This window comes from Camelus ferus, chromosome 29 (genome assembly GCF_009834535.1).
Source record: "Camelus ferus isolate YT-003-E chromosome 29, BCGSAC_Cfer_1.0, whole genome shotgun sequence".
Taxonomy (NCBI): domain Eukaryota; kingdom Metazoa; phylum Chordata; class Mammalia; order Artiodactyla; family Camelidae; genus Camelus; species Camelus ferus.
In genome coordinates, this window is record NC_045724.1 from 11617869 (window position 1) to 11641615 (window position 23747).

At 37.1% G+C, this 23747-nt stretch overlaps 1 protein-coding gene across 12 annotated transcripts in view; it reads left to right on the forward strand.

Annotated features, from left to right (window-relative positions):
- The window catches only part of STAU2 (staufen double-stranded RNA binding protein 2), a 247946-nt gene that overhangs the window by 122598 nt on the left and 101601 nt on the right, over positions 1-23747 (forward strand). For 11 of the 12 annotated variants that reach the window (XM_032470025.1, XM_032470022.1, XM_032470021.1 and 8 more), the window contains one exon: positions 15266-15573. In XM_032470025.1, coding sequence (XP_032325916.1) covers positions 15266-15573 — 308 coding nt within the window. Of the gene's footprint in view, positions 1-15265; positions 15574-20413; positions 20635-23747 lie in introns of those variants that run through there. The other variant, XM_032470024.1, reaches the window with a different exon arrangement.

Sequence of the window (23747 nt, forward strand, 5' to 3'; positions counted from 1 at the left end):
TATGCTAAGAGTGCAGTCTACCCCTTGAGCTATACCCTCCCCCCTTGGAAATTTTCTTTTAATGTTTGGTTTTCTTTTTAACATAATTGAATGGCCTTCCTTTTATAATCTTTTATTGCATTTGTAATCTTTGCATAGTAATAATGCCTTCCTCATTCTGAGATTATAAAAAATCCTTTTAAGTTATCTTCTGGAAACTTTCTAGTTTTTTTTTGGTTTTTTTTTTTTTTTGTCCTTAAATCTTTGATCCCCCTGGGATTTATACTGAAAGCGTGGATCCTACTTTACTCTCCATTGCACTGAGACTTGACTGTTGTATATGAAGATTCTGTATGTATTTGGTATTATTCTGGAGTTTCTCTCCTGTTCACCTGACTGTTTATTCATACACCACTTTTAATCACTGAGTATTTTAACATTAGTAAACATAACTTGTTTGCTGGAAACAAATGTGAACAAAGATGTACTTGTTTCATGATCTTTCTGCACATACTGCATGAAGTATATAAGTAATTGAAAAGATAAAAATCTCCTTGACATGAGATATAAGAGGAGGGAGGGTAGTCAACACATCGATTAAAGGCACTGACAGGAGCAGCAGGGCACTGCATGGTTGAGGGCTGTTAGGGTTCAGAAAGGCAGTAGCAGCTGTCTCCCTAGAACTTCTGTGTATAATGGATATAGCATTCATTCTTTCATTTATTCAGAAACGATTCATGGACTGCATTGTTCTGTTTTTGCTATTATTGGTGATTTCAGTGGAGTTTAAAAGTGGACACTGCTTCTTGAAAAGCTAGTCCGTGTGTAAGACAAACGTAGTTAACTGCTCCCCTCTCCCTCGTAAGAAAAGGAGGGCAAACTTTTTAAAAATGAAAAAAGTGTAATTTGAAAAAAAAATCTATTGTTTTTTATTTAAAAATAAAATCATATGCACAGTACCTGATATTGTCAGTGCTTAATATTTGAACAAATGGAAAAACACAGTGTTTTTACTGTTTTCCCGCCATGTTGTTGGTCTTTAGATATCCCCTGGACCTGGGGTTCTCACTTTGGTGTTGCTGGACTTTGTATAATAATAGATGTCATTATTGGTATTTCAACAGCCTAATGAAAATAATGCATTCATTCTTAGTAGATTTCTTTGCTTTGGGTTAGAACAGTACATGTCTGAATTCATATCTCAAGCTGGTCTGAATCTCAGATTGGCAGTCTTTGGTGGAAAGAACATTTACTAAATAAATGTAGTCTGTCTGAAAGATAAATCCTTGAAACATGGTATGCATAGAAGAAAAAAAAGACTGAAGTCTTAAGTGTGAAAAGGTTGGAGAACATCCAACCTCTCATTTTACAAACAGGATAATTGAGGCTCAGGTGATTTTATAACTTGCCTGAGGACACTTGAGTTAGTTAGAGGTAGTGGTGGCTTGAACTTGTGTCTTCTTATTCTAAGGTCTGCCTTTGCTGGCAGACAGCATATTTATTTCTAGATCTATCACTTGCTGGTAATTAAGGAAAAACTGGATAATGTTTTCCTAAAGAAATTCCATTAAAATTAAGTATGCATTTTCATGAGAGAATGTTTTATATATCATGTACCAGAATCTTAAAAAAAAAAACCATTTAGGATGTTTCATAACGTGGAAAATGTCCAAACTATTGTTTCAGATACCAGTTTGATATTTGGGTGGATCATGTAAAAACACTAAAATGGCTGAGAAAGCATGTGCTGTGTTTGTTTTAATGATGGAACAGCCATCTGCATTGCATGATTTTTCTTAAGACTTTAATAGTAATAGCCCATTTTTAAAAACACTCAACAGGCTTTTGGGGTGATGTTATTCAAGTGTATTGTTTTATTCCAAGCTTTCTGGTTTGTGTTAAGATGATTCATAGACTTTTAGAGCTGAAAGAGATTTTCAGGATCCTCTGTCTAATTCATTTTACAGATGAAGGAAACAAGGTAAAGAGGCGATCTGCAACTTGAACCCAGATAGCTGGGCTTTTGTTGAGTGCTCTTACCGCTGGACTGTGTCGTCTTTTCTATGTTACATCTCATGCTGATACAAAATTTTAGACTTTTTTTTTTTTTTTGCTGTTTTTAAAAAAGTATTTTTTAGAGCAGTTTTAGATTTACAACAAAATTGAGAGGGAGATACAGAGATTTCTCATATACCCTTTGTCCCCATAACTTTTCCCATTATCAATATAACTCACCAGAATGATATATATACATACATACATATATTTTTCTTTTTTTAAACAAAGGATGAACCTACATTGACATGTCATGATCACCTTAGGAGTTCACTCTTGCTATTGTACATTTAATAGGTTTGGACAAATGTGTAATGACATATATCCATCATTACAATATCATGCAGAATATTTTCACTGCCCAAAAAATCTGTGCTGTTTCTCTCTCCCTACCTCCCATCACCTCTGACAGTGTTCTTTTTATTGTCTCTGTACTTTCACCTTTTCCAGAATATCAGGTAGTTAGAATCACAGATACGTAACCTTTTAAGATTGGCTTCTTTCACATGGTGATACGCGTTTAAGGTTATTCCATGACTTTTCATGATTGATAGCTTATTTCTTTTTAGCTCTAAGTAATATCTCATTGTCTGGTGTATCACAGTTTATTCACCTACTCAGGGACATCTTGATTACTTCTAAGTTTTGGCAATTATTAGGTGTTACAAATACCTGTGTGCAGATTTTTATGTGGACATAGATTTTAATTCCTTTGAATAAATAGCAGGAAACATAATTGCTGGGTTATATGGTAAGAGTATGCTTAGTTTTGTAAGAAACCATCAAACTGTTTTCCACAGTGGCTGTACCATTTCGCTTTCCTGTCAGCAACGAATGGGAGTTCCTTTAACTCCATGAGCTCACCAGTATTTGGTAGTGACGTCAGTGTTTCAGATTTTGGCCATTATAATAGGTGTGTAGTGATATCTCATTTTTATTTGCATCTCCCTGATGGCGTATGATGTGAAGCATCTTTTCATATGGGTATTTGCCATCTGTATGTCTTCTTTGGTGAGGTGCCTGTTAAGGTTTTTGACTCATTTTTAAAATGAGTTGTTTGACACCTTATTTTTGAGTTTTAAGAGTTCTTTGTAAAATACTTTGGATATATTAATATATATCCTTTATTAAATGTGTCTTTTGCAAATATTTTCTCCCAGTCTGTGACTTCTCTTTTAATTCTCTTGGCATTGTCTTTTGTAGAGCAGAAGTTTTTAATTTTAATGAAGTCCAGCTTATCAACTATTTTTTCATGGATCTTATCTTTAAAATTTTTTTCAATGTTTATTTTTGGGATTTTTTAGGGGGATAGGTATTTAGGTTTATTAACTTTCTTTAGGGGAGTTACTGGGGATTGAACCCAGGACCTGATGCCTGCTAAGCATGCAGTCTACCACTTGAGCTATACCTCCCCCTTCATGGATCTTGTCTTTGGTGTTATATTTAAAAAGGCATCACCATACCCAAGGTCATGTAGATTTTCTCATATGTTATCTTCTAGGAGATTTATCGTTGTGTATCTTACTTTTAGGACTATGAGTTTTGTGAATGGTGTAAGGTCTGTGTAACCTGTGGTTAGATTAATTTTTTTACATGTGGGTGTCCAGTTGTTCCAACATGATTTGTTGAAGAGACTGTCTTTTTTTCCATTGTATTGCCTGTGCTTCTTTGTCAAAGATCAATTAACTGTATTTATGGGGGTCTATTTCTGGGCTTGCTCTTCTATTCTCTTGGTCTATTTGTCTATTTTTTCATCAAATACCACATTATCTCAATTACTGTCTCTTTATAGTAAGTCTTGAAGTTCGGTAGTGTCAGTCCTCCAACTTTGTTCTTCACCTTTGAAACTGTGTTGCCTATTATGGGATTTTTGCCAGCTTGTATCAACTTTAGAATCAGTTTGTCAATATCCATAAAATAAATAATAAAATAACTTGCTGGGATTTTGATTTGGATCAAAATTGAAGTCTATAGGTCAAGTTGGGAAGAACTGAAATCTTGAAAATATTGAATCTTTTTATCCATGAACATGGAATATCTCTTCACTTATTTAGTTTTTCTTCATCTTGTTCATCAGAGTTTTGTAGGTTTCTTCATGTATGTCTTATACATATTTTGTTAGATTTATACCTAAGTATCTCATTTTTGGTGGGTGCTAATATAGATCATACTGTGTTTTTAATTTTAAATTACACTTGTTCATTGTTGATATGTACGATATTTACTGTTTTTAAATTTTATTTTATTACTTTTTTATTGTGATAAAAAACATGTAACATGAGAACTTCCCTCGTAACGCATTTTTAAGTGTACAATACAGAATTGTTAGCTGTAAGCACAGCATTGTACAGCACACCTCTAGAATTTTTTTCATCTTGCATGACTGAAACTGTACTCATTGAACAACAATTCCTTATTTCCCCCTCGCCACAGTTCCTGGCAACTACTGTTCTACTTTGGGTTTCTATGAGTTTGACTACTTTGTATACCTCGTATGTGTGAAATCAAGTAGTTTTGTCCTTCTCTGACTGGCTTATGTCACTTAACACCGTCTCCTCAAGGTTCATTCATGTTGCTGCAGATGATGGGGTTTCATTCTTTTTTATGACTAAATAATATTCTACTGTGTGTGTGTGTGTGTGTGTGTGTGTGTATATATATATATATATGCACCACATTTTCTTTATCCGTTCAACCATTGTTGAATTACTTCCACTTCGTGACTATTGTGAATAATGCTGTAATGAACATGAGAGTACAAATATCTCTTTGAGATCATGTTTTCAGTTCTTTTGGGTAAATATCCTGAAGTGGGATTGCTGTTTCATATGACAGTTCTTTTTGTAATCTTTTGAGGTAGCTCCAGTGATAGTGGCTACACCAATTATATTCCCACCAACAGTGCACAGGAGTTCCAGTTTCTCCATATCTTTGTCAACACTTATCTCCTTTTTGTTAAAATAATGAGAATCCTACCAGATGTCAAGTGATACTTCATTGTGATTTTGTATTTGTGTTTTTCTGATCACCAGTGATGTTGAGCATTTTTTCATATCTGTTGACCATGTATGTCATCTTTGAGGAAATGTCTATTCTTTCTGAAAAATGTGTCTTTGCCCATGTAGATATCCAGATTTCCCATCTGTTAAAGAGACTGTTCTTTCCTCATTATGTAGTCTTGGTAGTGTTGAAGATCAGTTGACCATATATGTGTGGCTCTCTAATCTGTTCAGTTGGTCTGTATGTCTGTATTTATGCTAGTACCCTAGTGTTTTGATTACTATAGCTTTGTAATATATTTTCAAATCAATAAGTATGATGCCTCCAGCTTTATTCTCCTTTCTCAAAATTGACTTGGCTATTCAAGGTCTTTTGTAGTCCATATAAATTTTAGAATTTTTTAAATTTCTGTAAAAAATGCCTCTGGGATTTAGTTAGGAATTGCATTGAATCTATAGATTGTTTTGGTAGTATGACCATTTTAATAGCATTATATTTCACAGTCCATGAACACAGGATCTCTTTCCATTTATTTGTTTTCTTTAATTTCTTTCAGCAGTGCTTTATAATTTTCAGTGTACAAGTTTTTACCTTCTTAGTTAAGATAATTCCTAAATATTTTATTCTTTTTGATACTATTATAAATGTAATTGTTTTCATAATTTCCTTTTCAGATTGTTTATTGTATAGAAAAACAACTGATTTTTGTGTGTTGACTTTATATCTTGCTACTTTGCCAAATTCATTTATTCTAACAGATTTTTTGTGTGTGGAATCTTTCATGTTTTCTACATAGAGGATGATATAATCTGCAAGTAGAGATAATTTTACTTCTTTTCCAACATGCATGCCTTCTATTTCTTTTTCTTGCCTAATTGCTCTGGTTAGAGCTTCCGGTATTTGTTGAATAGAAGTGTCGGAAGTGGGGATCCTTGTTGCCTTGTTCCTGGTTTTAGAGGAAGAGCTGAACTGTTTTTGTGATGTTCATTTTTCTTGCACAATGATACCTTTGATGTCACCTCTCAGAGGGAGCATCTTCAGCAGCTCATGCTCACATGGATGACAGATTTAGTAGGGCTCTCTTTTTCCCTACTGTTAGCTGATCTCTGTTAAGCTTTCTGCATCTGTTAGTATAACACATAGCTGCTAGGATCCACTGATTGCTGGCATATAGCCCTTTTGTTTTCTTGGACATAAATTGTTCTCATTATGATTTAATTAGATTTGGATTATAAATTACCCTTTTCAGAATAGTTTTTTGAGGCCAGTATTTCAGATTTATTCTGACCCCAAGGGCACTCTTCTTAGCTGTCTCTTTCCCTGGTTCTTTCTGGGAAATTAGCAGGTTTACATTGTAACTTGCTGTACTTTTCCGGAAGCTACCAGACTCCACTGAACTGCTTACTGCCAAAATCTCCAGAGTTTTCAGGAGTGTCCTTAGGCTTGAACTTCCCCACATTCCATTTCAAATAAAGTCAGTCCCTTTGGGAAAGCATCAGAGCTCTGTTCTTATGGACTACCTCACCTCTGGGCAGAATTTCTGAGTCACGGTTCCAGAGTGGGGACGGGGGCAGTGGCCTACTTCCCTGAGAGTGGCTCCCTTGCTGTGTGGGCAGGGGAGGGAGTCTCTGGTGTTCTTGGTTTGCCTTTCCTGACATGAACTTCCATCCCGTGAGCAAACAGAGGAGAGGGCTCTGTGTGTGTATGTGTGTGTGTGTGTATGTATTCTTTCTCAGATTCTTTTCCATTATAGGTTATCACGAGATATTAAGTATAGTTCCCTGTGCTGTGCAGTCCCAGCGCTGACCCTTTACTAAAACTCTGAGCAAGTCACATAACCTCTCTGTGCCTCAGGGCCTTCAGCTGTAAGATGGGGCTCATCATAATCCCTGCTTCGTAGGGTCATCGTGAGGGTTACTGAGCTGTGTATGTAAAGCCTGCTCTCTGGTGAGGACTGTGTGAGTCTTAGCTGTGGTTCCTTCCATTTTGTGTGCCCTCTGTAACGGGTGCTCAGGACGCTGGCAGAGGAGTGTGGAGCGGTGCTGGAGCTGCTGTGCCACACTTCTTGGTGTGTGTCTCTTGCTGAGAGATTGGTCATTTGTGTCCTGCGGCAAGTTTACATAATCCATTTTTCAGTACTTTTTACAGTCTTAGGGAAATAGTCACTAACGGATTTTTTCTGTGAAGAAAGATAACTAAAGATAACTAAAACCATGTTCATTTACCAGCAATGTTTTTATCCCATTTGAATAAACTAAATAAACTAACAGTCAGACATGACTCATTATCTTCACAAGCTGCTCTCAAACTTCATTACCACTGCAAAAGTTCTGTCTCAGGAGAAATACTCACAGTTCTGTCTTAATTGAAAATGTTGAGCCTTGAACACATTTCTTCTCTATAAGCCAAACTATGTGAGACCTTCTTTACTATTAAGATGAATGGTGAGTTTATTCACCACATTCAGGTTATTGTTTATTATCATTGAATACTTTTTACTTTTCTCTTTTACAGAAAAAAATAACAGTTCAACCCTGGGTTTGCAAACTCTGCCGAGCCCCTTTCTTTGGCTAAGCTGGTGCACATTTGTGTAGCAGAACAAGGATTGCCCAGTTCATTTCAAATTGGTTCCTTATAAAAGATGAATATTCATAAAACCTTTTTGTTGCTGTTATTGTTCTTTTTGTTTTTCTAAAGAAAATTGATCATTTACCATTTTGTTGACCCCCCACCCCCACCCAGTCACACAGCTGATACAGTCCAGGCGCAGTCGCTGTTAGGTGAGCTGGCTGCCGCGGTCCTGCCGGGGCTCTGCCCGGGGGCTCCGTCTTTGCGGACAGGACCGCACTAAGCACTCTTCCCTCTTGGTACTGTGCTCGCCACAAGCCTTGCATATCTTCCAAAAAGTTCTTCGTCAGTAATTTTATTCATAAGCATTCACCAAATTAACAACTTACCACATACATCATGTTAAATGTAGCCCCAAAACCCCTATAAAATCCGCAAATTAACAAAATTAGTGCTTTCATCCAACTCTAAGGGCAAGAACAAGGTTAATTTTCACCACTGATTTAAGTTATGCTTTTTAAGCACATTAAAATACATCATTTTGCTCATTTGTTCAGTAATGACTCTTATTTAAGTGTAGCTGTTTCTTTTAATCTAGACAGTTTTAATCTCATCTAGACCATGAGATATGACCAGATTTTTGCCAAGTTGAGACTTTACCTTCCAAGGTGATTCTGAGACTGACCTGAAAAAGAAACTTCTAACAAATTATTCACCTGTTTGTTTTATTTTTTCATTGTATTGCTCTTAGTCAATATTTTCCTTTTTCAGTTTAATTTTCAGAAGTTTTCTTCAAATTTTGTATTATTAACTTAATTAGCTTAAAATTAGACAGAACCAGGGACCCAAGGCCCTTGGCTGGAAGACCAGATGGATATTGAGCTGTGTGGGAAAGGAGAGGTTAGGTCCCATAAAAATAGCTGCCTGTTCCATTGCATCTCAACAACAAGGCTATGGGAAGGGGAGATTTCGGAGATCCTAACAGCCTGACAGCTTGGATTGTCTACCCCTGCACTCCAGGAGAACAACCATAGTAGTCCAGTAGCTTCCTTCTTGGGTCACATATGCTCTCACCTAATAAATGACCACAGGCTTCCCTGACAAAGATCAGAACCCCAGCCCTGGGACCCACACTGCCATCAGGATCTCCCTTACTTTAACGGAACCAAAGGTCAAGCAGCTAGAGCCTGGGGAGCCAGGGCTGCACACGAGGTGAGGCAGTGGCCAAAGTTGCAGACTCGAGGAGAACACATTGCCATGCCTGCTTTTCCTCAGGGCTGCATCTGGGACCAGTGCCACCTCTAGGATCAGTGCCACTGCCCTCCCCACCTTGATTTCTCACACTGCCTTGTTCTCACACTGCCTTGTACAGGGAGAGGCCCACAGCAGCAAAACAGTGCTTTCATGTAATTGGGGATTTAAAACTTTTTCAAGTTGTAGAAATGGTACAGAGAGGTGGTGTGTACCCATCATCACTCAGCTTCTCCCAGTGGTGACATATTACATGATCGTAGTACCTGATCAAAACCAGGAAACTGACGTAGGTACAATACAGTGATCTAGACTACAGACCTTGCTTGGATTTTGTGAGTTTTCATATAAATGATTTTTTAAAATCATTATCAAACTGATAAATCTTGCTGTTCTTGCTCATCCTTTTCTTAAATTTCCTGTTTTGAGCCAGCAGTTCATTTTCTAGGTTTTAAGAATTTTTTTAATTGTTATTTTTTTTTTGAATTTTAAAGATAAGGTTTATTGAACAGGTTAGAAAGATTTTGTCACCATCAGGACACACAAATTTAATGAGTAGCAAATGCTAGGAAAGGTGGACTTTTACCAACAGGAAAGCAGTCACATAACATATTTATACCTGGCTGCCACTTGAAACTTTAGACAAAAGAAGATTGGGGAAAAAAGACTCATTAAGAATCTATTTGCCAGTAGCAACCAAATAACTCTTCAGATATCCAGTTCTAAATTAGCAGGCACACATTTCCCAAAAAATGGGTGTGTTTTAAGATAATTGATGCCATCCAGGAAGCAGGACTTGACTTCTGACATAGTACTAAACAAAATGTCTATCTGATCAAAGAAGGAATAAAATTCTGAGGCATCAGCTTTCAAAACATACAAATAATTGACTTTCTTCTTTAATTTTGATAAATCATCCATGATGGTATATAGAACTAGTCTACCCACATATGCTAAATCTCAATCAGAAGAAGCCACCACCATTTCTGCTCTTTCTCTCATTTACAAAAGTATTTTACCTCTATATGAATTATAATTTTTCTGTTATGAAAAACTCACCATGACAGGAGTAGGGAGTATTGTTGGGTATTTGAGTATTTATAAACAAAAGATTTTGTCCAACAGTATTGTGGCAGGAATTCAAGCTGACTTACGGAAACACTCAGTAAGATTTTTCTCACAGAGCTTTGGTATAAGAAATGACAAATTCATTTTATGAAGCAGTAGCTCTGCACTCATTCCATGGACTCGCAGAGAAATCCGTGTTTGTAGACTGGCATTAATCACTTGTACCAGGGAAGTAGTGTTATCTTTCTTGCTACGTTGGCTTGCGCTGTTGTTCTGATACCCCTGATACCACTTACTACTCATCAGCATTTGTGTTCTTCAGCCTCCCTGGCAGAGTCCTGACATTCGTGAATATCAAAAGGCAAGGGTCCACTAAGTTTGCTTATCAGTGCGTGTGATAAAACCTTTTAGAAGATCTCAATTCACAGTATTCTCTATGACTCCTCCAGTAGGAACTAGAGCTCCACGAAAATGCTGCTGGAGGCTTTGCGGGCCGGAAGGTTTACGTATCCATTTGCGAGAAGCAGAAACCTAGTGGGAAAAACAAGTAAAATGGTCCCCATGGCCTGGTGTTCTTCATGTATAAGCGTCACAGTCCCTGGCAAGTTTGGGCTTCTGAAGTCCTGTGTGTACTTCAAACAATTCACGGAGATTTTGGTGAGGCCGTCTCTGGAATACTTAGCACAATCATGACGACGTGGATCAACTGTGGAGCCAATGTGGGCACACCCCAGGCAGGGAGTTTACTTCCTGGATTTCACCTGCATGTTTGGAACTGGCTGGACATTGCATTTTGTTCCCAAATTCGTCTTTTAGGATTCCATTTAATGTACTGATTAGGTATCCAGGCTCTCGTGACAGACAACCTGGAGTTAAAAATCCAGCATCGCTACTCATTATCCATACAGCCTTGGCTGTTTCATGACTTTTCTGTGCTTCAGTTTTTTCATCTCTAATGTAAAGAAATAAAAACCCACTTCATATGGTGGTTGTGGGGATTAAAGGAGATAATGCATGTAAAGTGCTAGATTAGTGCCAGTCTTGTGTCTGGTGTAGCCGTGTGCGGTGGTTACAGATCGACAGCACTAGGATGGGAGCATCAAAGGCACAATCCGGGACGAAGGATTGATGATGGGAGAATGGGTTCGGGACAGCTGCAGTTGGAGGGTGACTATGACCGATGTAACAAGCCTGAGGAAGGGAATGCCTTCCATGTCCATGAGCAAAACTGAGGTCAGAACCAACAGGGAAGAAAGGCATGTGACCAAGGTGGTCACATGAGAAAAAGTTTGCACAGTGATCAGTTAGGATAACAATGAGGTGTTGAAGTGGCAGAAATGATTCAGAATAACTAAACCTATTTCTACAGAAGTGTGGGGAAACAAGTTGAGTCGCACACTGCTAATGGAAGTATAAATTGATATAGTTTTTCAGGAGGCAGTTGAAAGTCCTTAAATATGCATTCCCTAAATTCCTCTTTGATTCTACTTTTAGGTCTTGACTCTACTGAAAAGTGACTTAAATTTACAACAGAAGGATCCTATATGAATTGTGTCTAATCCATAGACGCTGTTACTAATGCTCACGTTGAAAATCATTTGGTAGTTGACCACATAAATCCACAAGTATCTTTACGCCCCTTCAATGACTATTATATTAGTTGAGCTCTGTAGAAAGGAATCTTCTTTATTTATGAAGGAAAGTCAGTGCGGGCATTACTGCAGAATAAGGGAGCCTGAACTCTGCATGAGTTCTTATACTGTGATGTAATGCCTCTCTTGAGTGTTGGGGGAGCATTTTTGTTGCTTTATAATATTGCTGTTGGCAGCCCATTACTGCTGTGTAATAACAGTGCTGAAATAATGCTGTTAGTTTCTTGATTTCTTAAATTGAGTCTAGAATTTAGAGTCACACATTAAGTTATTCTTTAAATAAGAATTAACTTTTGGTATCTGTGCACCTAGTGAAAAAATACATTTCACTTAATCAAATTGGCAAATATTTTTACAACTTTGTTGAGGTACAATTGAAGTACAGTACATTCCACATCATATGTACAGTTTGATCAGTGTTGACATAGTTTTTACTGGACTTCTGATACCAAATGTATAGAGATCTTTTTGCCCCTACCAACCAATTCTCCAACTTTCCAGGCACTAATAGGGTGTCCTACAATTCAGTTCTGACACTGCCTGGAATTAGTGCAGACCCCCCCCCCCCCAGGGTAAGGGCGCAGTCCCACAAGATGCCCTACTTGAGATACCAGTCATAAGTCCCATGTTGCCACCTGTCCTTCTGACCAACTGGCTATAAATTCAAGGGTTTCCTACAACCCCCTTCTCAAGTTTGATAATTTGCTAAAACAGCTCACAGAATGCAGAAAGATTCTTACTATCACTGGTTTATTATAAAGGATATAAAATGAAAAGCCAGACGAAGAGGTACACAGGAAGAGACCCAAAAAGGTCTAGAGCATAGAGGCTTCTGTTCCCATGGAGTTGGGGAGCACCCCGCTCCCAGCATACGGATGTGTTCGAAACTCAGAAGCTTTGTAAACCTCATCGCTGAGGGGGTTTTGTGGAGTTCCGTTCCATAGGCATGAGTGATTAAACCATTGGCCATTGATGATCGAATTCAGGGGCTACAAATACATTTGTTCCTATTTTGGTATTGGATATTATTATTAAAAAATCTTCACCACTTTCTACGCTAACAGAGAGCAGTGGCAAAGATTTTTTTTTCAACAATATCCAATACCAAAATAGGAAAAAGAAACTTTCATATATTAATACAGAAGTGTGACATTGGGACAGCTATTGGAGTTGTTTGTACCAACTTGGAGCAATTTGTTAGTGTCAAAAAAACTTACATGCATGTTCTTTGAACTAGCAGCTCTGCTTCTAAGTTAAAGAAGTCAATTTTCATGTGAATAAGGGTTAATTTCCAAAAAAAAAGTGTATTGTCGTTTTAATTGCAAAAAAAGAAATAAATTAGATGTCCAACAATGCAGAATTGTCTAAGGAAACAATTCATACAATGAAATTTTAAGCTTTAAAATTATTAGTAGAAGTATTTTATTCTGTAAACAACAAAAGGATCATATGGTATTTCTGTGTTTTAACTTATTTTTCAAAGTTAACAAGTGTATAGGAAAAAGGACTAAAAGTATGTTTTTAAAGCAAAATATTAAAAGTAGTTTCCTCTGGCTATCTGTACTTTTTCCCAATGTATATGTTTTCTTTTTAAAATTTTTATTGAAATTTCTTCCTGATTATAAAGCTAACACAAAGGCATAAAATAAATCCATAAAATAGAATTGCTATATTATTTTAAGCTCTATAAATTATTTTTTAAAAACAACTCTGGTATGTTTTAATGCCGTTGGGATCAAGTCCCCTGGAGCTTGGCCCCTTCTTGCCTCCCCCTTCACCTTTTGACAGTTTCCACCTCCCTCTTTCTGCTTGAGAGTTGAGGTTCCCTGGAGCACACTGCTGACCCCTGCATTTGCTCGTGTCTCCCTCTGCCTTCAGTTCTCTCCTTCCTTGGCCTGATTCCTCTCATCCCTTGAAATCTGCTGTCAGTATCACCTGTCTCCAGGAAGCCTTTCCCGAGCTCCGAGTGCTTCTCCTTCCAGATTGCCACTGCTCCCTAACCCATCTCTGCAGGGGCACCTCCCACATTGTGTTACCCATCTCTTCCAGTTTCCTCTCCCAGGGACGAAGTGTGTGACTTGAGTCAGGACAGTATTCGTTAGTGCCTGGAACCTAGCGGTAGGAGCTTAACTGTGGGGTGTGTGCATGTGCGTGTGTGTGACCGAGCAGTGGAAATAAAGATCTGATGGCCTCCAACGGGCCAGAGTGTTGGAAGAAGTGCGCCTATATTTGCACGACTGGAGCGTGGCTCTTCCTGAAGATCTTAGTAGATGAGGATAGAGAGGTGAGGGAGCCAGATTGTTAAGGGCTTCCTAAGTCATCTTTAAGAGTTTGATTTTATAGCTCAAGGGATGAGGAGCCAGTAAAGACTTTAAAGTAAAAGAATGGCTAGCCTTAGCAGTTCCCAAAGTGTTAGGTGTTATTAATGTTATGTGAAAAGCCTGGGTATAAAATAAATTTGGGAAATCCTGGTTTGAATAGATTTGTGTTCTTTTGGACTTCTTGGAGTCTTTGCTTTGCTAGTGTACATTTTAATCCTCCAAAAGGGATGTTTATGTGTAATATCATTTGCATTATTTCCCATATTTAATTTATCATGGAACCATTGTATATGGGGACTATGTTACAGAATCCATTTTGGGAAATAGACACTGGGGGGACTAGTAGCCATGAAACCTCTTAGTGAGGGTCACAGTAGCCCGGGCGAGAAACACTGAGGGCCTGAATCAGGAAGTTAACGGGGGGACAGGGAGGAGCAAGACCAAGGGAATTAAGTTGTGTCTGTCAGAGCACATTCGCCAGAAGTGGTGATTTATCAGGAAGCGTAAAAGATAACATCATGATTTGAGAGTTGTTAATACCTAATCCACATATGTTAGAACAAGCAGCGTGAAATGTGGTTTGAAACATCCCTGGGACAGGTAGTAGTCAAAGGAAAGTGCTTGTATATGTCTGCGGCCCCACCAACGGATGACACAGCCCCAGGCTCCCTCCTCTTGGTAACAGAACCTGGGCCTGGCCTGGCCTGAACTAGTGCACTTGATGACGCAGAGACAGACTGAGTCGAAGATGGTTGCCAGGAGCCTCGGTTGAGCAACTGAGCAGATAGATAGCGGTACCATGATGGGATAAGCCAGATAGACAGTTTGGGGAAGAAGATGCTCTGTCACTTCGTGACATGTTCATGAGGTAGAGTTGACAGTGGGACATCCTTGTGGAGAGGAGAACACCAGTGGGCCACTGATATGTGAGTTTGTTCCTCAGACGATTTGGACTGACCCAACCTTCGTTTTACCTACTGTGGGTCACTTGCTGCATATGTTAGGGATTTTGTGTCTGTTATGAGAACATAAGACATTAAATTGCAGGGTAAAGACCATGCACATTCCTAACTTTATCCCCCATTGTACTTCCACACATCAGTTAGCCCTGTTCCTCCGCAGCTTGCCTACCACATACACTTTGCCCGAAGTCACTTTTGTGGATTTCTTAAACTAATGATTTTAGGCATATTGAAACATACAAACAGGAGACTGCAGTTGCCTCTGCAATTTTGGGGAAGATGCTCAATGGACAGTGTCTCATTGCTTTGTCACCGTACCAAGTGAAATCCTTGCATTAATAATGCTGTAACATGTTTCTATTTCAATTATTTTAAGTGTAATAACAATGTCCCTTTATTTTACTTATAGCTCCAAAAGGAATTCTTCATTTGTCTCCTGATGTTTATCAAGAGATGGAAGCCAGCCGCCACAAAGTAATCTCTGGCACTACTCTAGGCTATTTGTCACCCAAAGATATGAACCAACCCTCAAGCTCTTTCTTCAGTATATCTCCCACATCGAATAGTTCAGCCACAATTGCCAGGGAACTCCTTATGAATGGAGCACCTCCTACAGCTGAAGCCATAGGTTTAAAAGGAAGTTCTCCTACTCCCCCTTGTTCTCCAGTACAACCTTCAAAACAACTGGAATATTTAGCAAGGATTCAAGGCTTTCAGGTATGAATTAAAAGCAAAAACAAGAAAACAAAGCAATTCATTAGCCCCAGATCCTCCATCTCTATCCATCAGAAAGCTCATTCTTGCCTGCTGGTGTAACTTGTATGCCACTTACATTGAAAATGATTAGGAACACGGAGGACAGAAAAACGAACCATGTGCACATGCCTCATGTAAAAATTTTTTCATTCTCTCCAGTAATTCTTTTGCTGCCTGGCTCTCCTCCATTTCCTTCTTCCTCTTTTTTTTTTTTTTTTTTCTTTTTTACATTTTTCATTCTCTTTTGTGTCTTTCTGGTTGGTCTTGATTGGGTGTATCTGTTCTCTCACTCTCTTCCACAAACAAAAATTTTGCCTTAATACATTTGGTATTAGTATTTAGCACTCAGTTCTCCCTCATTTTACAGTAAGGTTGAGTTTTTCTAATGATGATTTTAGTTTCATAGCAGTTCTGAATTTGGTATTCTATTGTTAGTGGTGATTCAGGTATAACATTAAGGTACAACGTCCTCGAAGTCTATTATCTTAGGAGTTAATTAAACATGATGTTAGAACAATAATAAATGCTTTCTAGTTGTTTGAGGCATAAAACATATATTGTTTTACTGGATCGTGTTTGAACCATCTGGGATGGTACCTGCCTCGGATGATACCAACAATTCTGTTTCACCGGGCAGTCTGAAACTGGCTTATAGTCCACTTGTTGTGTGCGTGAATTTGGAGATGGAAACTTTTTTTCCTTATTTATTCTTTGTTCCCTCAGATTTCACTATTTTTACCCCCTTTTTCATCTTAGTCTTATTCCTTAAGATCAACAGCTGTAATTTCCTTTAGAAATGCTCTAGAAGATCTGTATTGTGTAGAATGATCATGTATTTATAAAAATTTTACAAGTTTAGGTGTAAGAGAAAAGATCATGTGTTTTTGGGAGTCTTTTTTTTTTTTTTGGTTGCCTTCACAGAAACCTGATTCTTTCAAATCTATTGCCAGGTAGTCATCAGTGTTTTTAATTAGGCTATTAATTATGAACTCTAAAAAGCTGTTACCAGTTGTTGGCTCTGTCACCTGAAATTTTAAACAATTTAAGACTTAAAATTTTAGAACTTGTTTTTGTTGTTTACCTTAAGAATAACAATGAATCACTGTTTAAAATAAAAGGACCTTGGTTCATACAGTTAAAGTACTGGAAAAAAAACTAAGCTGTTTTTAATTCTATCTATAATCTGCATAGGATGAACTAGAAATAAACTGTAATGAAAAGGAACTCAGTTTACTTACAAATCCAGTCACTGAGAAATGTCTGAGAGTTACACTACATTTGCATTTTTATAGAAACGAAGCACAAGTTGCATTCAAGCTCACAACTGATTTTTTTGCTTGGAGATGTTATTATGGTAGATGTTGTTTTGCTGCCAGAAGAACTACTTACATTTTTGAATTTATATTTATTTGTTAATTCCTGGCAATGACAACAACTGTAATTTAAAAATATTTTTCCTTTAGTCAAAATGTAGAATCTGTTTTCCCTACATCTGGGCTGACTACTCAGCCCCCCCCCCCCTTTTTTTTAAGCTTAATGCTGAGTTAATATACTCTTATTTATGGACAAGTTAAACATTTCCAAATTTGTGTCCTGTGATTTTTACATACTAATGAATATAAACAGATGGTTTTAAAACATTATGACGCTTCTTTGGTCAAATGAGCTTGGTGTTGTTATGAAATATTGTGTCGCTGACGGACGGCAACCTGCAGCTGTGGGTGAACAGAATGTCCGTGGGAAATGGCTTCCTGTGCCGTCAGGTACACAGCACATCCTCATAATGTCGCAGTAGAAGAGTCTTTGTGGTTAAGAGTTTTAAAGCCTATTTCTTTATAGGTAACTTTCTCAGGTATATTTACCTGGTAAAAAAACATGTAGATTGCTCTGTTTCTTAAATGCTTTAATTGGACTGTAGTTTAGAAATTATAGGGCCAGCTTGTTATCAATTACATGCTGTTGTGTTATTTTTATTTCTAGAATTTAAGGACAATAAATTCCTTTTCTGTGTTTCTAGGTTAGTGCTTCTACAATTTTGTTATTGTACACTGAATAGATATTATTGCTTACGGAATATTGTATAAACTCTTCTCTGGCCTTCTGTGCCCATTGACATTTGATTTAAGCCTACCAGAGCCATTGTATGTGACAGCTATATTGTATTACAAAGTAAAAAATATATCAGTGTACTGAAAACTAAGTTGTTTTAACTTTTAAATTTTTTTCATTATCCACTCTTTAACTGAAATTCATAAATTACAGAAAGCTTATTTGCTCACCAGAGTGTAGGTATTAATCTCACATCCTTTTGCTTAAATCTATAAAATAATTAAAATTATTATACAATTAAAGTTATTATTAATAAAGCTCACTTCCCAGGTCAGAATATGACTGAACTCTTGCACATTCTCAGTAATTCTTTTATCCTTACTTGGGCTCCCCTAAAGTTTTTATCATATTTTAGATGCAAGCTTTTGGATCTCTATCAAAAGTGAATACTTATTTCTTTGAAATTTTATTGAGTGCATTTTTAAATATCCTCTTTTAGAACCTGAATATTCTTATTGATTTATTGTTTTTTAAGAAAAATAAAGTCTGTATCAACAGTTCTGTGAACCTCAGACTTTGCACAGCTCAGTCGATATGCTTCTATAATGTCTATGCATTTCATAACAATTCAATTGAAATATAGTTAAACCATAGCATTCAGGGTTCCTGGTGCGTTCTTTGATACCTTTTAATTATAATGCCAGAATGTTTCAAAATCATTCAGCTTTTTAAAGAAAATTATTATGGAGGAGACATTTTTGAAATGCTGTGCATTCGAACTGAAGTAGAAGACTCTGTTTTGTTGTGTTCTAATTTACATTATTCTAAGTTTTTGCATCTTTCATATGCTCTTCCATACTTATTATATTAGAAATTTCTTTGTATAATGAAATATAACCAGTACCATTGTTTAAATGAGCCACTAGAAAAACGATTAGATTGGAAATTAAAATGAATTGTTTTAGTAAATTCTCCTTTCTTGATGGATTTAATTTTAACTTTCTAGTCTGTGCCCCTCCTTGTGATTGTCATCCATTGAACAGTGTTGTTTTTGAAATCTTCAGAGTAAAATATGATAAACTAGATTTGTTTTTCTCACATGAAGAAGTAAAGAAGCACTTCTTTGGTATCTTAGTTAAACTGTAATTAGTTTATTTTATAAAATTCAAGGAGTGTTTAAAGGGAGGCTTTTCATTATCGTGAGTTTTAGACGTGTCGTTTTTAGCAAGATGAGAATGTCAGTAGAAGGCTTAGAAATATCTATTTAAATTTAAAACTTTCTTTTCAAATACAATTCAAACATAATACATTTCAACTATGTCTCCTGTTTTGAAGTTTAACATGGTTATAGCAGGCTTCTTTTATAGGTTATGGGCTTTCTTTATTTATTTTTGACATGTATGACATACAGCGTATTTTAATAATATGACCTCAGTACAGATTACATTGAGGTGGGGCTTGGCCAATTTGAGAATCAACCTTTTTCCTTTCTCTTTTTTCTTATCTTCCCTATACCTCACTTTTTGTAATACATACATTTATCATCAAAGTGGCTATTTGCAGTAGCTTTTTTTTTTTTTTTTTGAGGAATGGGGGATCCATGTTTTTTTTGAAGACCAATATAAATAAAATTTTGTAGATTTCTAATAGGAAAATATGGAGAAAGATATAATGCTTCTCCACTTAGAAATAAGTTTCTAATTTGTCCTTGAAACATAACTTATACCATGTCACTTCTGAGCCCAAATTTTCATCTACACTGTTACACAATGGCTGTAAAAGTGATGAGAAATTATTCAGAGTACAGTGAGCAAAATACATTTAGGGGTTTGGTGTGGGGTCAAGAGATTCTGCTCTAATTTATAGTTACTTCTTAAAAATCTCTGTTGGATTTAGCGTGTACTGTTTTCCAAAGATCTTGGAGAAACTGGAAGAATTCTCCTGAAGCCTTGGTTTTCCTATAGTGACCCTAAAATGCAGGTTTATTCTTCAAATAGGCAGCCCACGTTCATGCAAACTGACTTCCTGGCTTTGGTTTCTTTAAGCCTTGATATACTTGTCCAAACCCCCAAGGGTACGCATACTACACATCACATAACTGTACTCCATACAGACCAGTAGAATTACAGATCAGCTCACTTTGCTGAAACTTCCAACTCTTTAGAGAAGAGCATTACATTTGAAGAAGGAAATCCTGATGCATATAAAAGCATACTGTGATGAGTAACAGTAGTACAGGTAAGAATCAAGCAGGCCTTGAGTAAAACAGTCCATTATTACTGCATAAACTATGCCCTAACATAGTATGTGGATCTGAAATGAGCCAGCATGGTGTAGGAAAAAAATGGCCGCCGTCACGTGTCACACCCAAGTAGAAATATCTTTAGCCTTTTCCATTTGTATCAGAAGAGATTTCAACCCATAATTAGCACTCTATCTGGCATTATTTGAAAATCAGTAATTAATCATTTCTTCAAACAATTTGAAGAAAAGGAAATTGTTTTTCATCTAAAGGTGAATTTCATGTCCTCTTGCTAGAAAAGGTTGGCGATGATGTGATAGTTTTCCTTTGTAACTGAAGATTAATTGTAGTACCCATCAGGTGACTTCTTGTTGGGTCGGTAATCCATGTTCATTCTAAATCATGTTGAAATTACCTATTTCCTTCTCTACAGCATTCAGCCATGGCTGAGATTTTTCTCATGAATCACAGTGTCTAAAATTTCAAATGTATTACTCTCTTCTCACCCAGGACAGCCCTGGAGAAAGAGGACAGTATGTGGAATACTGCATATAAAGAATTTCTGCACACTGAAAAAAGCTACTCTAACATACCAGAGGCATTAGGAGATACATGAGTAAACAAGGAAATGAAACTAACGTCTATTGACTGCCTTGTTATGTATCAGATAGTGAAGGAGGCATTACATACATTGTTTTATGATGCAGCACAAGTGCCTGGCACACTTTTGCTTTTTCCTTACGAATATTTATTTTCTTTTAAACCAAATGTGTATAGTAATTGGAGCCTCATCCTAAAGGTAGGACTGGTGTCCATGGTAGTCCATGGTCTTCTGGATACTGTTTTGGTTTAGTCATAGATTTCATCAATAAATTTATTTATGCCTTCCACTGTATACACACATGAGTCTGAGTCATTTAAGAATTCTCTTTTGAGCTGGAAGGAGCTTTAGATTTTATTCAAAGACATAATTTGGTTATGTAAGTACACATTTGAGGGACTACACAAATAAAACATCCTATTAGTAACGCAGTATACTCATTTCCACATATAGAATTATTAGTTAATTTTAAACCCTGACATATTTTAGGTTTAAGAAAGTTCTGCTATCTTAACATGGTCACATCAAAAAGCAGATTTAGGCAGGGGAGGGTATAGCTTAGTGGTAGAGTGCATGCTTAACATGCATGAGGTCCTGGGCTCAATCCTCAATACCCCCCATTAAGGTAAATAAATAACAGTCTACCCTCCCCCCAAAAAAGACTAAAAAGAAAAAAAAGTAGGCTTAACTGTCAAAGATAAGAAATATTCGAAAAACTTCTTAAATGTCTTTATCCGTAATATTGTCATTGTTTAAGTATAAGAAAAGTTCGGAATCAAGTCCTATAGTGAAACATCTGAGAAAACAAGGACTATTGTTGGAAGATGATACAAAGTTCCCAGCTTCAGAAACTCTTATTAAGAAAAAAAATAGTAGATAATACATTAGGAATAGTTTTTGATAATTTCAGTATGTATGTGAAGAATTGAATGGATATGAAGTTAATCCGGCTACACCATATCATTGCATTGAATACTGGAATTGATTTAGCTGAACAGCAGGAAATGGAACATTTACTTATTCACTCTGGGCAAGTACTTAAGAAGTACCTATGCACGCCGGGTATCAAGCAGTGGGCACAGGAAGAGTTATGGTCAAACTGGAGACAGACAGACAGGAAAATGAAACCAATATATAGAAGACTGGCCACTGCCACCATTTAGTCCTGGCTCCAGGGATCAGTGTTTGAACATTACACAAGCACTTGATAAATAAAATAAATAAAATAAAATATTTGTAGCACACTGCAGGGAATAACATACGCAGTGCCTGTGCCACGTAGTAAGTGTTGTCGTAGGTGTAATACGGCACGTGTTCACCGGAGGTGTGGTTGTTTATGGTAAATAAGAAGAAAAGGAATTGCAGGCAGAGGAAGCCAAGTACTAAGGACATAAAAGGGCCTGGTGTTTCAGGAAATGCTTACAGTTCAAAGTGGAAGTGGTGGGCAGGGAGGCTGAAAAAACGTGTGTGTGTGTGCTGCTGGGAATTTGAGTTTAGCTGTTAGGCAGAGACCACCAACTTATTTTTTAAAAGGTAGTGGTTTTGTAATTTAGATAGTTCTCCAAGCAATGTGAAGGGGGAACTAGACAAAAAAGAGAAAGATTGGTTGCAGGAAGACCAACTAGAGTGATTTTGCACAAATGCAGTAGAAAAATAACTGAGATTGATTTGAGGCAAAGCTAACGGTCATTGCGGAGTGGGGCCGAGGTGCAGGTGTCCACAGTATAGTCGAGAGAATTCATTGATCTCTTGCATCAGCTTCTGTGAGGTTGCTTTCACTGGCCTGGTCAGGATGGAAGCTAGATTTAAATGCGTTGAAGATAGAGACTATTTGAGGATAAATTCATTCAAGAATTTGAGAATAAAGTAAAGTAGGAAGGTAATATGAGTGTGACCTGTTTTAGGAAAGACTATATTTTTAGTGTGAATGTGATGAATAAACTTAGAGAAGGTTAATGAGTTCCATTTTAAACATGGCTAATTTGAATTGCCTGTGGGACTTTCAAAGGCACTTAACTTGTCCAGTAAGCACTTGTAAATGGGTCTGATGATCAGCAAGAGAGGATAGGAGACAGAGATTGGGGAGTCATCGGTATACAGATGTAATTAAAGCCATAGAAGTAAAGACTGACCAGGGAAAGTGGGCGAAGGCCTGGGAAAGATTCTTGATGAATACTAACAATGTAAGGGGTTCGTTCATTTATTAAGTCAACTGAAATATATCGAGCACCTGCCACGGGCTGGGTGCACTTGTTCCCTGTAGGGGAATTGGGTTACCTCCTTCCAGTCTGGCAAGAGTAGAAGTCTAGGCTCCCCAATTGACCTTTGCTGATGGGGGTGAGGTATGTGTCTGCCATTTTTTCCATGGTATTCGGCTGGAGTAGGGCAGTTATTGTCCAAACAATTTCTATCTTGCCAAGTTATTCCTTTTCTGGCCCTTTTGTTAGAGCAGGCTTTCTGGGGGCTCCCCCCCCATACTTATTGGCATTTCCAAGATACTAAATATTCTAACATCCAGTCCAGGTTGTATAAGACAAAAAGAAAATGCAGAAATTCACCACTCTGTTGTTTTTTTTGGGTCTTGAAATCCTTACCTTATCTTCTTCTTTCTCACCACCTTTCTGAGTCCTTTTATGTTTGTTTTATGTATGATATCAAGAGCTTTTACTTACACTTACTGGAAAGAATAGAGAAAAGTAGATCTCTTTAATTTTGTCTGGAAGCAGAAGTCATAAATAGTCTTTTCATCATGAATGTAATTTTAATTACAAATTTACTATATTCCTAAAATCTGTAATTCCTGAGGAGAAGGCAACATATTCTAGTATTTTTGTAAAAAAAAAAATTAAATGTCATTATGAATGAAACCAGTATATAATGAAAAGACTTGCAAGGTCTTGTCTTTGATATCCATTTTTTGAAGTGATAGTTAATACAGCAGAATTCTAATACATGAGAAGTGGTAGAATTGGTTGACCCTCTTGGCAGAGTATTTTGCATTAGTTTAACTTTGGTGGTATACTGAGTGCCCATGTAACTAATTTTTCTTTGACCTTGGAAAAAGTATTCCTTGTTAAAAAGTTATTTCTTTGCAAAACCTATAGATGTTAAAGTAGCTTGTTTTACGTTTATAAATGGATGTGTGTGAGTTTATCAAAACACGAGTATGAACTACAGAAGAGGGAGGCTCCTTTTCTGGTAGCTGTGTAATTGACTGTTAAAAATCACTTAGTCTTTTCTTTT